Here is a 15,960-nt window from a genome sequence, read left to right on the forward strand (position 1 = left end):
TTTTACTTCCTTATGTTATAAAATACATTTTACCAAGACAAATATGATTCTTCATGTTCTGAATTGTTCAGTGGGGTCTTTCTCTAACATATTATTAATATTATATCCAAAAAGTCAGATTTCGTAACCTAATACATCCGATAATAAGCACCGAGCTCTGTTGACAGAGCGGTGCAGCTTTCTCGCCAAAACTTTTGAGGATTTTACATTTTGTGGTCGTTGTCTTCCAAGTTGTTTCTGTGGGTTGTAAAAAGCTAAATTAGCATGACACGAGCTGAATTACATGTAAAAAGGCTTTGAAAATAAAAAGCTTCCGGTATGCTCAGTGCTCCGTTGACATTTCACAGAGATATGCTTGTTTTTGTGAGAAAAACTTCACATTAATAAGAACAGAATATAATTAAATATGAAAATACTACATGCCATTTCTCAAAATATATATCTATCTTACCTCTATATTGTTTTATGTCCCCCGGATTTGAGAAGAAAGAAGAGTTCAATAGTACCTGTCAGGTACTCTTCATTCTCTCAGAACATCCAGCCTAGCTGACGCCATGCTATTTTCCTGATTTATGAACAATTTCTTTTTCTCTGGCCTCCATTGATTTAGTCACCCTAATTCTGACCATCCTACAAGGGTAAAAACTCCAATACATTTGGAACGGATTATGATAGAGACGTGAGGTGTAGACCATGGTGTTTCTTAGAGGATTATCTACACAATTAACATATTATTTTACCCATTGGTCAAAAGATGCGTTTTTGATTGGACACCCTACATTGAGTCTGCTTGCAGTGCTGGAACCTGAAACCGTACACCACCAGTAGCACAGATAACCATACTCTGATTCAAGTATACACTACATGACCAAAAGTATGTGGACACCTGCTCGTCGAACATCTCATTCCAAAATCATGGGCATTAATATGGAGTTGGTCCCCCCTTTGCTGCTATAACAGCCTCCACTATTCTGGGAAGGCTTTCCACTAGATGTTGGAATATTGCTACGGGGACTTGCTTCCATTCAGCCAGAAGAGCATTAGTGAGGTCGGGCACTGATGTTGGGCAATTAGGCCTGGCTTGCAGTCGGCGGTCCAATTCATCCAAAAGGTGTTCGATGGGGTTGAGGTCAGGGCTCTGTGGAGGTCAGTCAAGTTCTTCCACACCAAGCTCGACAAACCATTTCTGTATGGACCTTGCTTTGTGCACGGAGGCATTGTCATGCTGAAACAGGAAAGGGCCTTCCCCAAACTGTTGCCACAAAGTTGGAAGCACATGTCACGCCCTGGCTCTGGGGACACTGTTATGTTGAGCCAGGGTGTGTAGATCTATGTATTTCATTTCTATGTTGGCCAGTGTGGTTCTCAATCAGAGGCAACGAGTGTCAGCTGTGGCTGGTTGTCTCTGATTGGGAACCACATTTAAACAGGCTGTTTGCCCACAGTGGTTGTGGGATCTTGTTCGTGTTGGTTTGTGTTTGACCATTGACTGTCACGTTATCGTTTTGTTGTTTTTGATCGTGTATCATAAATAAAGAGTATGTTCGTCTGCAACGCTGCGCCTTGGTCCTCTCTTACCGACGATCGTGACAGAAGATCCCACCAAGACTGGACCAAGCAGCGTGTCCAGGAGCCATCGCCAGGGAGATCTCTAGCAGATCTCCTTCGCCTCCTCGACTGGGTCAAGCCGGGTGAGGAAGAGAAGGGCCGGACTTGGAAGCAGAAGGGCGAAAGTCTGGCGAGGGACATGGAGACCTGGTCCACGGGTAGGAGAGACGCCCAGACATTTTTTAAGGGGGGGGCTAACGCCGTGGACGACGGGCCAGCAGGAGACCGCGACAGAGCGGCCCAGCGGGTTGGCAGAGGAGGCCGCCAGGTTACGGGGGCCACTGGTCGAAGAGGGGATGGAAGGTGTAGAGGCACGGCGAGAGGTACTGGGGTGTGTTACCAGTCCGGTCCGGCCCATTCCAGATCCCTGCGTAGGGCCAGTGGTGTGTGTCCCCAGTACGGTCCGGCCTGTTCCTCCTCCCCGCACCAGGCCAATGGTGCGAGTCTCCAGCCCAGTCCAGCCTGTTCCTGCTCCACGCACCAAGCCAGGGGTGCGTATCGTCAGCCCGGTCCGGCCTGTTCCTGCTCCCCGCACCAAGCCTATGGTGCGCGTCGCCAGCCCGGTTCGGCCTGTTCCTGCCACTCGCACCAAGCCAGGGGTGCGAGTCGTCAGCCCGGTCCAGCCCGTTCCTGCTCCACGCACCAAGCCAGGGGTGCGTATCGTCACCCGGTCCGGCCCGTTGCTGCTCCACGCACTAAGCCGAGGGTGCGCATCGTCAGCCCGGTCCGGTCCGTTCCTGCTCCACGCACCAAGCCAGGGGGTGCGCATCGTCAGCCCGGTCCGGCCCGCTCCTGCTTCCCGCACCAAGCCAATGGTGCGCGTCGCCAGCCCGGTTCGGCCCGCTCCTGCTCCTCACACCAAGCCAGTGGTGTGCGTCGTCAGTCCAGCACGGCCCGTGCCTGTTCTCCACACCAAGCCAGTGGTGGGCGTCGTCAGTCCGGCACGGCCCGTGCCTGTTCCACTGGTGCCTGGTCCGGCACCGGTCAGATGCGTTACGCCGGAGCTAGAGCAATCCGCTCCATCAGTGTGCTGTCCAGCTCCGGCCAGCGGGGCCAGACCGGACCAGGGGTACTTTGGGGGGTTGGAGAGGGAGTGGGGATCAGGCCCGGAGCCGGATCCGCCGCCAAGGCGGAGTGCCCACCCGGTCCCTCCCCTGTGGTATTTAGTTGGCGCGGTCGGAGTCCACGCCTTTAGGGGGGGGGTACTGTCACGCCCTGGCTCTGGGGACACTGTTATGTTGAGCCAGGGTGTGTAGATCTATGTATTTCATTTCTATGTTGGCCAGTGTGGTTCTCAATCAGAGGCAACGAGTGTCAGCTGTGGCTGGTTGTCTCTGATTGGGAACCACATTTAAACAGGCTGTTTGCCCACAGTGGTTGTGGGATCTTGTTCGTGTTGGTTTGTGTTTGACCATTGACTGTCACGTTATCGTTTTGTTGTTTTTGATCGTGTATCATAAATAAAGAGTATGTTCGTCTGCAACGCTGCGCCTTGGTCCTCTCTTACCGACGATCGTGACAGCACAGAATCGTCTAGAATGTCATTGTAGGCTGTAGTGTTAAGATTTCCCTTCACTGGAACTAAGGGGCCTAGCCCAAACCATGAAAAACAGCCCCATACCATTATTCCTCCACCAAACTTTACAGTTGGCAATGCATTCGGGCAGGTAGCGTTCTCCTGGCATCCGCCAAACCCAGAATTGTCCGTCGGACTGCCAGATGGTGCAGTGTGATTCATCACTCCAGAGAATGCATTTCCACTGCTCCAGTCCAATGGCAGCGAGCTTTACACGACTCCAACCGAAGCTTTGCATTGCACATGGTGATCTTAGGCTTGTGTGCGGCTGCTCGGCCATGGAAACCCATTTCATGAAGCTCCTGACGAACAGTTATTGTGCTGATGTTGCTTCCAGAGGCAGTTTGGAACTCGGTTATGAGTGTTGCAACCGAGGACAGACGATTTTTACGCGCTACATGCTTCAGCACTCGGTGGTCCTGTTCTGTGAACTTGTGTGGCCTACCACTTCGTGGCTGAGCCGTTGTTGCTCCTAGACGTTTCCACATCACAATAAAAGCACTTACAGTTGACCGGGGCAGCTCAAGCAGGGCAGAAATTTGACGAGCTGACTTGTTAGAAAGGTGGCATCCTATGACGGTGCCACATTGAAAGTCACTGAGCTCTTCCGTAAGGGCATTTACTGCCAATGTTTGTCTATCAAGATTGCATTGCTATGTGCTCAATTTTATACACCTGTCAGCAATGGGCGGGCTGAAATAGCCGAATCCATTCATTTGAAGGGGTGCCCACATACTTTTGTATATATAGTGTATTAACTCTCAAAACAAGCATTCACTTACCGTATAGACTACTATTACAATGTAATATTGTATGACTACTGTCAAAACGGCATTTCCCAGAGTCACTTGCTGTGCTGGCCCCAGCTTGTCAGGCCTACAGTTTGGTTTCTGTCTGTAAGCGCTGGGGATGCCCCCACGTTGTTGCCATTTGCTGTAGGTTTCCCCCGTCTGTTGGAATCACAGTCATGATTTACAGTGGCGCTCCTGTCTTTGAAGTTTGTGGGTTTGAGGTCAATGGCTAGCCCTCGTTATCTGAAACGGTGCCCACACAGACATGCACATGCGTGCGCACACACACAAACACGACGGCTAGCACTAGTTAGTGTTAGCGACAGCCACGTAGGGTTCACAGCTGAGTAACTGGGTCAGTTGAAGATGAGGACTCTTCTTATCTCAGACCTCATCTGTGGACGCTCACCGCTCACTGGAAAGCTGTTGAGCAACCAACCAACCGCTCAGGCTACCCGTCTCTCTCTCTCTCTCTCTCTCTCTCTCTCTCTCTCTCTCTGTCTGTCTCTATCTCTGTCTCTCTCTCTCTGTCTGTCTGTGTTTTCTCTCTGTGTTTTCTCTCTCTCTCTCTGTGTTTTCTCTCTGTCTGTGTTTTCTCTCTCTCTCTCTCTCTCTCTTATCTCACAGACAAGAAGGACACAGATTAGCATCAAGGAAATATCAGTGTGGATTTGTTCATGTCTGCCTGTGTGCTTCATGCCTGCGCGTGTATCTTCCACTTATGGACCATTGTGTTCATACAGTAGGACTGCGTCTGTCATAAGAGACTTAGTTAAGGACAGAATCCCCACATTTATGCTACGCTGCCATCCCTCTCAAGTCCTGTTGGTTTGTGTATAGCTCCAACCTGCATGGCCTGGATATCCACTGTAACCATAGAACACCCACTCATTAAAATCTAACTATGCCCTGTTGTGGGGGGAAGTCCTATACAGTATCCTGACATCAAATCAGATTTTTTTCTGTTTTTAATGATTTTTCTTTATTTTAGATGTTGACAGTGGATGCGTGATGTTGAGAGTATGATGGAAAATGCAGTCAATCATAGCCAGGACATAAACAGAAACAGCTGTTGGACTCTTTAGTTGTGGGAATCAGATCAGCTGATGCATTCGACTCCACCAATGATCTTGCCAACGGCATAGATATCAGCCTTCTAGATGACAAATTCACCATCTTATCACAGTAAAGAGATCTTGATGTTATCAGTGTGGCTGGCATTGAACCCAGCTTCCCTTCTCCTTTGTGTGTCACTCAGGTCATACTGCAAGGCTACACTAGCTAGCGCTATGCTACAGTAACTTGCATCACTCAGGTCATACTGCAAGGCTACACTAGCTAGCGCTATGCTACAGTAACCTGCATCACTCAGGTCAGGCACTGCAGGGCTACACTAGCTAGCGCTATGCTACAGTAACTTGCATCACTCAGGTCATACTGCAAGGCTACACTAGCTAGCGCTATGCTACAGTAACCTGCATCACTCAGGTCATACTGCAAGGCTACACTAGCTAGCGCTATGCTACAGTAACCTGCATCACTCAGGTCAGGCACTGCAGGGCTACACTAGCTAGTGCAACCGCTACACGCCGCTACAATAACCTGCATCACTCAGGTCAGGCACTGCAGGGCTACAAATCAAATCAAATAATATTGGTCGCTTACATATATTTAGCAGATGTTATTGCGGGTGTAGCGAAATGCTGGCGTTCCTAGCTCCAACAGTGCAGTACACTGGCCATCGCTAGCCTCAACCAGACCCACACTCTGGAACCCACCATCTCCCACACAAAGAGACGGCATTAAAAATACATGGGGTGTTTTTTTACTAGCATGAAAAGGATCAGGCGCCCGTCAATTATAATGAATGGTATAATCATGGCGGACAGAGGATGTCTATTCTGTGGTGGCTGGATAAGGAGAAAGGCTAGTAGGGTAAACGATAGTATATCTTTCTCAGTCGTGTTTAATATCACGTGTTCAGTCATGTGTTTTAATATCATGTGTTCAGTCGTGTTTTAATATCATGTGTCCAGTCATGTGTAATAAAGCTGGCCTCTTCATGATGGTAATGTCAATGCTAGTTGTTCAAGAGAACAGTATTTGAGTGGTTGCCCAGCCTATCGCTCTCCCTCTCTCCCTGTATCCCTCTATCCCTCTCTCTTCCTCTTCCTTTCTCTAGCCTTTTTCACTCTCCCTCTCCAATATCCCTCTTTTTCACAACTCAGCTGTTTTCAGGAGGTTTATCCATCTGAGTGAGCTGGTCTCTGTGAACAGGATGTTTATCCATCTGAGGGAGCTGGTCTCTGTGAACAGGAGGTTTATCCATCTGAGGGAGCTGGTCTCTGTGAACAGGAGGTTTATCCATCTGAGGGAGCTGGTCTCTGTGAACAGGAGGTTTATCCATCTGAGGGAGCTGGTCTCTGTGAACAGGAGGTTTATCCATCTGAGGGAGCTGGTCTCTGTGAACAGGAGGTTTATCCATCTGAGGGAGCTGGTCTCTGTGTGAACAGGAGGTTTATCCATCTGAGGGAGCTGGTCTCTGTGTGAACAGGAAGTTTATCCATCTGAGGGAGCTGGTCTCTGTGTGAACAGGAGGTTTATCCATCTGAGGGAGCTGGTCTCTGTGTGAACAGGAAGTTTATCCATCTGAGGGAGCTGGTCTCTGTGTGAACAGGAAGTTTATCCATCTGAGGGAGCTGGTCTCTGTGAACAGGAGGTTTATCCATCTGAGGGAGCTGGTCTCTGTGAACAGGAGGTTTATCCATCTGAGGGAGCTGGTCTCTGTGAACAGGAGGTTTATCCATCTGAGGGAGCTGGTCTCTGTGTGAACAGCTTGGGCAATTCCACGGTACGGATTTACATTGAGAATCCTTTTTTTTTTTTTTTTTTACTTCAAAATGTATGCCAAACAAAAAACATTGATTTCAAAGTTCAACCAACCAACTATATGCACAATGACTACTTGTATCTGCACAGTTCTTCCTGTAAATGTGTTTTTGTAAAATTTTCTTGTAAATTGTTCAAATGAGTCCTTGTGCATAGAGTTGTATGGTTTGTTTTACTTAGATTATTTTTTTTTGGTATACATTTTAAAGTGAAAAATCAGAGTGTAAATTCATTACCGTAGAATTGACCGCATGTTAGATATGAATGAGGACTTCTAGAGTTACGATCTCCTTATATTACCCCTTCTGTCTTCACATTACAACTCAGCACATTGTGGAGGGATGTTGCTGGGGATACGGTGTGCGTGTGTGCGTGTGTGCCTGTGTGCGTGCATGTGTGTGCGTACGTGTGTGTGTGTGCGTGTGCCTGTGTGTGTGTGCCTGTGTGTGTGTGCCTGTGTGCGTGCGTGTGTTTGATGGCCTACACCTGAGGCGTAATGGCATCCAGTACAATACAACCAATGACTTTGCATTATCTTAGGCAGTCACAATAGCCTTCCCCTCAACACTACCTCACATGTAATCACCCTTCAAGGCTTGGTTTACAGATGTGTAGTGTGTTTCCATTCCCTTTTCAATCTTGTATGTATACAACTCAACTGTACTTACTGTTGCTATTCACTATTCACTATTCACTGTTCATTATTCAGGATGTAGCCCTCGTACTGACATGATGGACTACGTTCATTATTCAGGATGTAGCCCTCCTGTAGGGGTGGGAGGGCCAAGAGACCAGAGGTGGCAGAACTGAGTGCTCAGGTTGGGATGTAGGGTTTGAGCATAGCACTGACATAAGGAACTGCATTAATTATTGAGGGTTGTCTACTCTTGGAGGCTATGCGACCAGCCACTGTTTGATTACAGATATCAACAACCTTGTCTACTATGTAACTCAGTATCACACACACACACACACACACACACACACACACACACACACACACCTGAAGACAAGATGTACATTACAGTCTCAGAGAGGTATTATTACATGGTGTTGGATGTTGAACCACAGGGAAACAGGAAACAGGACTGCAGTTTTTTTTGGTGTGTGTTCATGTGTGAGTGACTGACACTTTAATGTGCAGAATGATGATTATGGCTATATTGTATGATATTTTATATACAGTACATGCGGAAAGTATTCAGACCCCTTGACTTTTTCCACATTTTGTTACGTTACAGCCTTATTCTAAAATGGATTAAATTGTTTGTTTTTTACTCATCAAACTACACACAATACCCCATAAGCAAAAACGTTTGTATTTTATTTTTTTTGCACACAAAAAAGAAAACGGAAATATACAATTTACATACAGTGGGGAAAAAAAGTATTTAGTCAGCCACCAATTGTGCAAGTTCTCCCACTTAAAAAGATGAGAGAGGCCTGTAATTTTCATCATAGGTACACGCCAACTATGACAGACAAATTGAGGAAAGAAAATCCAGAAAATCACATTGTAGGATTTTTAATGAATTTATTTTCAAATTATGGTGGAAAATAAGTATTTGGTCACCTACAAACAAGCAAGATTTTTGGCTCTCACAGACCTGTAACTTCTTCTTTAAGAGGCTCCTCTGTCCTCCACTCGTTACCTGTATTAATGGCACCTGTTTGAACTTGTTATCAGTATAAAAGACACCTGTCCACAACCTCAAACAGTCACACTCCAAACTCCACTATGGCCAAGACCAAAGAGCTGTCAAAGGACACCAGAAACAAAATTGTAGACCTGCACCAGGCTGGGAAGACTGAATCTGCAATAGGTAAGCAGCTTGGTTTGAAGAAATCAACTGTGGGAGCAATTATTAGGAAATGGAAGACATACAAGACCACTGATAATCTCCCTCGATCTGGGGCTCCACGCAAGATCTCACCCCGTGGGGTCAAAATGATCACAAGAACGGTGAGCAAAAATCCCAGAACCACACGGGGGACCTAGTGAATGACCTGCAGAGAGCTGGGACCAAAGTAACAAAGCCTACCATCAGTAACACACTACGCCGCCAGGGACTCAATTCCTGCAGTGCCAGACGTGTCCCCCTGCTTAAGCCAGTACATGTCCAGGCCCGTCTGAAGTTTGCTAGAGTGCATTTGGATGATCCAGAACAGGATTGGGAGAATGTCATATGGTCAGATGAAACCAAAATAGAACTTTTTGGTAAAAACTCAACTCGTCGTGTTTGGAGGACAAAGAATGCTGAGTTGCATCCAAAGAACACCATACCTACTGTGAAGCATGGGGGTGGAAACATCATCCTTTGGGGCTGTTTTTCTGCAAAGGGACCAGGACGACTGATCCGTGTAAAGGAAAGAATGAATGGGGCCATGTATCGTGAGATTTTGAGTGAAAACCTCCTTCCATCAGCAAGGGCATTGAAGATGAAACGTGGCTGGGTCTTTCAGCATGACAATGATCCCAAACACACCGCCCGGGCAACGAAGGAGTGGCTTCGTAAGAAGCATTTCAAGGTCCTGGAGTGGCCTAGCCAGTCTCCAGATCTCAACCCCATAGAAAATCTTTGGAGGGAGTTGAAAGTCTGTGTTGCCCAGCGACAGCCCCAAAACATTACTGCTCTAGAGGAGATCTGCATGGAGGAATGGGCCAAAATACCAGCAACAGTGTGTGAAAACCTTGTGAAGACTTACAGAAAACGTTTGACCTGTGTCATTGCCAACAAAGGGTATATAACAAAGTATTGAGAAACTTTTGTTATTGACCAAATACTTATTTTCCACCATAATTTGCAAATTAATTAATAAAAAATCCTACAATGTGATTTTCTGGATTTTTTCCCCTCATTTTGTCTGTCATAGTTGGCGTGTACCTATGATGAAAATTACAGGCCTCTCTCATCTTTTTAAGTGGGAGAACTTGCACAATTGGTGGCTGACTAAATACTTTTTTTCCCCACTGTAAGTATTCAGACAGTTTACTCAGTACTTTGTTGAAGCACCTTAGGCAGCGATTATAGCCTTGAGTCTTCTTGGGTATGACGCCACAAGCTTGGCACACCTTTATTCAGGCCAATGAGTTCAATCTTGGTTTCATCAGACCAGAGAATCTTGTTTCTCATGGTCTGAGAGTCTTTAGGTGCCTTTTGGCAAACTCCAAGTGAGCTGTCATGTGCCTTTTACTGAGGAGTGGCTTCCGTCTGGCCATTCTACCATAAAGGCCTGATTGGTGGAGTACTGCAGAGATAGTTGTCCTTCTGAAAGGTTCTCCCATCTCTACAGAGGAACTCTAGAGCTCTGTCAGAGTGACCATCGGGTTCTTGGTCACCTCCCTGACCAAGGCCCTTCTCCCCCGATTGCTCAGTTTGGCTGGGCAGCCAGCTCTAGGAAGAGTCTTAGTGGTTCCAAACTTCTTCCATTTAAGATGATGGAGGCCACTGTGTTCTTGGGGACCTTCAATGCTGCAGAAATGTTTTGGTACCCTTCCCCAGACCTGTGCCTTGACACAATCCTGTCTCGGTGCTCACCGGACAATTCCTTCGACCTCATGGCTTGGTTTTTGCTCTGACGTGCACTGTCAACTGTGGGACCTTATATAGACAGGTGTGTGCCTTTCCAAATCATGTCCAATCAATTTAATTTACCACAGTTGGACTCCAATCAAGTTGTAGAAACATCTCAAGGATGATCAATCGAAACAGGATGCACCTGAGCTCAATTTCGAGTCTCATTGCAAAGGGTCTGAATACTTATGCAAATAAAGTATTTCTGTTTTTTATTTTAAATAAATTTGCAAACATTTCTAAAAACCTGTTTTTGCTATGTCATTATGGGTTATTGTGTGTAGATTGATGAGGATTTATTTTTAGTTAATCCATTTTAGAATAAGGCTGTAATGTAACAAAATGTGGAAAAAGGGAAGGAGTGTGAATACTTTGCGAAGGGACTGTTTGCATTCTAAAACTAATCTCTCTCTCTTTCTCTCCTCTCTCTCTCTCTCTCTCCCCTCTCTCTCTCTCTCTCTCTCTCTCTCTCTCTCTCTCTCTCTCTCTCTCTCTCTCTCTCTCTCTCTCTCTCCTCTATCTCTCTCTCTCTCCCTCTCTCTCTCTCTCTCTCTGTAGGTCGTGCTAGTTTTCGCTCTCAGCATTGGAGCACTTGGAATATACTTTATAGATTCTTCTGAGTAAGTATCTCTTTTTTATTTGCTTATATGTGATTTTTTTATTGAGCTGCTATTGAACACTACTTTGTGATTTCAGATCTGATATTTCTTCACTTGATCAATAGGCACCTCAAGTGAACTCATACATGGAAGGCTACAGTCACTCACATTGGTGAAATATAATTCTTACTGAGTTACGTAGCTGTATTGAAGGAGTTCTTATTCAATCTATTGAACATTAATCAGATGTGATGTTAATAGATACTTCAGACACATGGTGTAGTCCTAGTCGCCCAGTATAATATATCATAGTGTAACCTTGTGCTGGATTTGATGCATTTCCATGCGTTATCTGAAAGACTATAAAGCTCCTCTCCTCTCCTCTCCTCTTTTATGGTTTTGTCAATAGAAGCCGGTCAGCCTGGCGCCCCACTTAGTTTCCATGGTAACCTAGATAGAACAGGATATCAGTAAATCTGCCTGGTCCTCAGAGACACCCCCACCTGTAGACACACACACACCATCTGTAGACACACACATACACACACACACACACCATCTGTAAACCCACACACACACATACACACACACACACACACATACCTACACCCCCCCCACCTGTAGACACACACATACACACACACACACACCATCTGTAAACCCACATACACACACACACACACACACACACACACATACCTACACCCCCCACCTGTAGACACACGCGCACACACACGCACACACAGTAAACTAAGCATCCCACACTTCCAATCACCCACCCACGCCATTCTCAGGCTCTCACCCATCCTAGCCCTGACCAGCAGAGTTATTAACAATACTATGATAATGCAGATAAGGTTTTAGGTAATGCGTGTGAAAATATATTTTTCTGACAGATCCTATTAAAATCACTTCATGATTTATGTGTGCGGCAGTTAGCCTAGCGGTTAAGAGTATTGGGCCAGTAACCGAAAGGTCGCTGGTTCGAAACCCCGAGCCGACTAGGTGAAGAATCTGCCGATGTGCCCTTGAGCAAGGCATTTAACCATATGTGATCCTGTAAGTCGCTCTGGATAAGAGCATCTGCTAAATGACTAAAACAACAAGATCAAGGGAAATGTTGACAGTGATACATGCCTTTCCTTTATTGTAGACTACGTGCCTCTGTTTATGGACATGTGTGGTTTTTTATTATTCTATTTCCTAGACCCTCTGCTTTCCTCCCTCGGCTTGTTTCGTCTGCTATCCTCTCTCGGCTTGTTTCCTCTGCTATCCTCCCTCGGCTTGTTTCCTCTGCTATCCTCTCTCGGCTTGTTTCCTCTGCTATCCTCCCTCGGCTTGTTTCCTCTGCTTTCCTCCCTCGGCTTGTTTCCTCTGCTATCCTCTCTCGGCTTGTTTCCTCTCCTATCCTCCCTCGGCTTGTTTCCTCTGCTATCCTCCCTCGGCTTGTTTCCTCTGCTATCCTCCCTCGGCTTGTTTCCTCTGCTATCCTCCCTCGGCTTGTTTCCTCTGCTATCCTCCCTCGGCTTGTTTCCTCTGCTATCCTCCCTCGGCTTGTTTCCTCTGCTATCCTCCCTCGGCTTGTTTCCTCTGCTATCCTCTCTCGGCTTGTTTCCTCTGCTATCCTCCCTCGGCTTGTTTCCTCTGCTTTCCTCCCTCGGCTTGTTTCCTCTGCTATCCTCCCTCGGCTTGTTTCCTCTGCTATCCTCCCTCGGCTTGTTTCCTCTGCTATCCTCCCTCGGCTTGTTTCCTCTGCTATCCTCCCTCGGCTTGTTTCCTCTGCTATCCTCCCTCGGCTTGTTTCCTCTGCTATCCTCCCTCTGCTTGTTTCCTCTGCTATCCTCCCTCGGCTTGTTTCCTCTGCTATCCTCCCTCGGCTTGTTTCCTCTGCTATCCTCCCTCGGCTTGTTTCCTCTGCTATCCTCTCTCGGCTTGTTTCCTCTGCTATCCTCCCTCGGCTTGTTTCCTCTGCTTTCCTCCCTCGGCTTGTTTCCTCTGCTATCCTCTCTCGGCTTGTTTCCTCTGCTATCCTCCCTCGGCTTGTTTCCTCTGCTATCCTCCCTCGGCTTGTTTCCTCTGCTATCCTCCCTCGGCTTGTTTCCTCTGCTATCCTCCCCTCGGCTTGTTTCCTCTGCTATCCTCCCTCGGCTTGTTTCCTCTGCTATCCTCCCTCGGCTTGTTTCCTCTGCTATCCTCCCTCGGCTTGTTTCCTCTGCTATCCTCCCTCGGCTTGTTTCCTCTGCTATCCTCCGTCGGCTTGTTTCCTCTGCTATCCTCCCTCGGCTTGTTTCCTCTGCTGTCCTCCCTCGGCTTGTTTCCTCTGCTATCCTCCCTCGGCTTGTTTCCTCTGCTATCCTCTCTCGGCTTGTTTCCTCTGCTATCCTCCCTCGGCTTGTTTCCTCTGCTATCCTCCCTCGGCTTGTTTCCTCTGCTATCCTCCCTCGGCTTGTTTCCTCTGCTATCCTCCCTCGGCTTGTTTCCTCTGCTATCCTCCCTCGGCTTGTTTCCTCTGCTATCCTCCCTCGGCTTGTTTCCTCTGCTATCCTCCCTCGGCTTGTTTCCTCTGCCATACAGATAGTAGGTCTGGGTGTTGCAGTGAGAGGCAAAACATGAAAGCAATGAAATGAATAAAATCATGCCAAGTCTAACATCTGCGGTGTTAATCTGAGCAGTAGTGCAGGGCACGGTGGTGTGGAAATGATTCCTGGCATGTGTCCAGTCACTTGTTTACAGAAAGGGATAAAGTCCTTCCCATCTTTACCTCTCCCTCTTTCGTTCCCTGTCCCTCCCTCCCTCCCTCCCTCCCTCCCTCCCTCCCTATCTCTCTCTTTTCCCTCCACCTCTATATCCCCCTCCCTTTCTGTCTCTCCCTCCTTTCCTCTCTCTCCGTCTCCCCCACTCAACCCTTCTCATCCTGATCTGACTCGACTCTGTATCTTTAAGACAAAAAGAGAGTGGTAGAAAAAGAGGGGAGACAAATCTCCAAGGAAGTGTATAATCCTTTATAATGCCGAAACCATCTCTGTGTTTCTCTCTATCCCTTTATCTACCTCTCTCTCTCCCTACCTCTGTCTCTCCCTCTATTTCTCTCTCCATAGTCTAATTCTCCATCTCCCTCTATCTCTCTCCTCACGCTCCCTCCCTCCCTCCAACTATCTCTCTCGCCATCCATCTTTGTGTTTGTCACTGTGAGCACAGTGTGTAAGGCTCAGACAGTGTCTGTGGGATTTGTCTCTGTTTGTTAGCAGCCTCTGTTGATGTTATAATGTTATCAATCCATTTAGAATGCAAATGCATTGTTACTGACTGTAGATGCTCAGTCACCAGTCTGTCAGTCACCAGTCTGTCAGTCACCAGTCTGTCAGTCACCAGTCTGTCTGTCACCAGTCTGTCTGTCACCCAGCCTTTCTGTCACCAGTTTGTCTCATGACAAGTGAAAGCGCTCTGAATACAGTCTTTGACTTTGTGTGACTAAGACAATCCGACAACTGACTGGCAGCTCAGAGGCAGATCCTTCCAGACAGACAGCACCTGACACTAAACTGTAGAGAGCCTAGACGAGGTGATTGACAAGACAGCAAGCCTCTGGATACACAGTGAGGTTGACCTAACTCATGAGAGACAGAGAGACATACCTGACAGCTCTAGGGAAGGACACTAGGTATTAAGGAAGGATCCTAGAGAAGGACACTAGGTATTAGGGAAATATCCTAGGGAAGGACACTAGGTATTAGGGAAGGATCCTAGAGAAGGACACTAGGTATTAGGGAAATATCATAGGGAAGGACACTAGGTATTAGGGAAGGATCCTAGCGAAGGACACTAGGTATTAGGGAAGGATCATAGGGAAGGATCCTAGGGAAGGATATTAGGTATTAGGGATGGATCCTAAGGCACCTGACACTAAACTGTAGAGAGCCTAGACGAGGTGATTGACAAGACAGCAAGCCTCTGGATACACAGTGAGGTTGATCTAACTCATGAGAGACAGAGAGACATACCTGACAGCTCTAGGGAAGGACACTAGGTATTAAGGAAGGATCCTAGAGAAGGACACTAGGTATTAGGGAAAAATCCCAGCAAAGTATACTAGGTATTAAGGAAGGATCCTAGGGAAGGACACTAGGTATTAGGGAAGGATCCTAGGGAAACACACTAGGTATTAGGGAAGGATCCTAGGGAAGGACACTAGGTATTAGGGAAGGATCCTAGGGAAGGACACTAGGTATTAGGGAAGGATCCTAGGGAAGGATACTAGGTATTAGGGAAGGATCATAGGGAAGGATCCTAGGGAAGGATACTAGGTATTAGGGATGGATCCTAAGGAAGGATACTAAGGAAGGATACTCGGTATTAGGTATGAAAATTGTATGCACTCACTAACTCTAAGTCGCTCTGGATAAGAGCGTCTGCTAAATGACTAAAATGTACAAAAATGTACAAATGTATTAGGGAAGGATCATAGGGAAGGGTACTAGGTATTAGGACACTAGGTATTCGGGAAGGACACTAGGGAAGTACACTAGGTATTAGGGAACAATCCTAGGGAAGGACACTAGGTTTTAGGGAAGGATCCCAGGGAAGGACAATGGATATTAGGGAAGGATGTTAGCTGTAGTTAAGGACTGTTTCTGTGACTCATTAGATAATACTGATTTGACAGTTTTGTGTGTGTCTGTGTTCCCCTAAGGCCCTGCCCTGGCCTTTCTCTCTCTCTCTCTCTGTTCTCTCATTATGCTAATACCAAAGTCTCTCCCTCCTGCTCATTATTAGCCTTAGCTGCTCACTTTAATGTGACCAACTAACTCCTGTGTGTGTATATGTGTATAGGTGTATCTCTGTGTGTGTGTGTGTGTGTATATGTGTATAAGTGTATCTCTGTGTGAGTGTGTTTGTATATGTGTATAGGTGTATCTCTGTGT

The 15,960-nt window shown here is 46.8% G+C and overlaps 1 protein-coding gene across 13 annotated transcripts in view; it reads left to right on the plus strand.

Moving 5' to 3' along the window:
* Positions 1-15,960, plus strand: part of LOC121553222 (calcium-activated potassium channel subunit alpha-1) — a 333,643-nt gene that overhangs the window by 192,498 nt on the left and 125,185 nt on the right. For all 13 annotated transcript variants that reach the window (XM_041866233.2, XM_041866231.2, XM_041866235.2 and 10 more), the window contains exon 3: positions 10,998-11,059. In XM_041866233.2, coding sequence (XP_041722167.1) covers positions 10,998-11,059 — 62 coding nt within the window. The remainder of the gene's footprint in view (positions 1-10,997; positions 11,060-15,960) is intronic.

Source organism: Coregonus clupeaformis, chromosome 37 (genome assembly GCF_020615455.1).
Source record: "Coregonus clupeaformis isolate EN_2021a chromosome 37, ASM2061545v1, whole genome shotgun sequence".
Classification (NCBI taxonomy): Eukaryota; Metazoa; Chordata; class Actinopteri; order Salmoniformes; family Salmonidae; genus Coregonus; species Coregonus clupeaformis.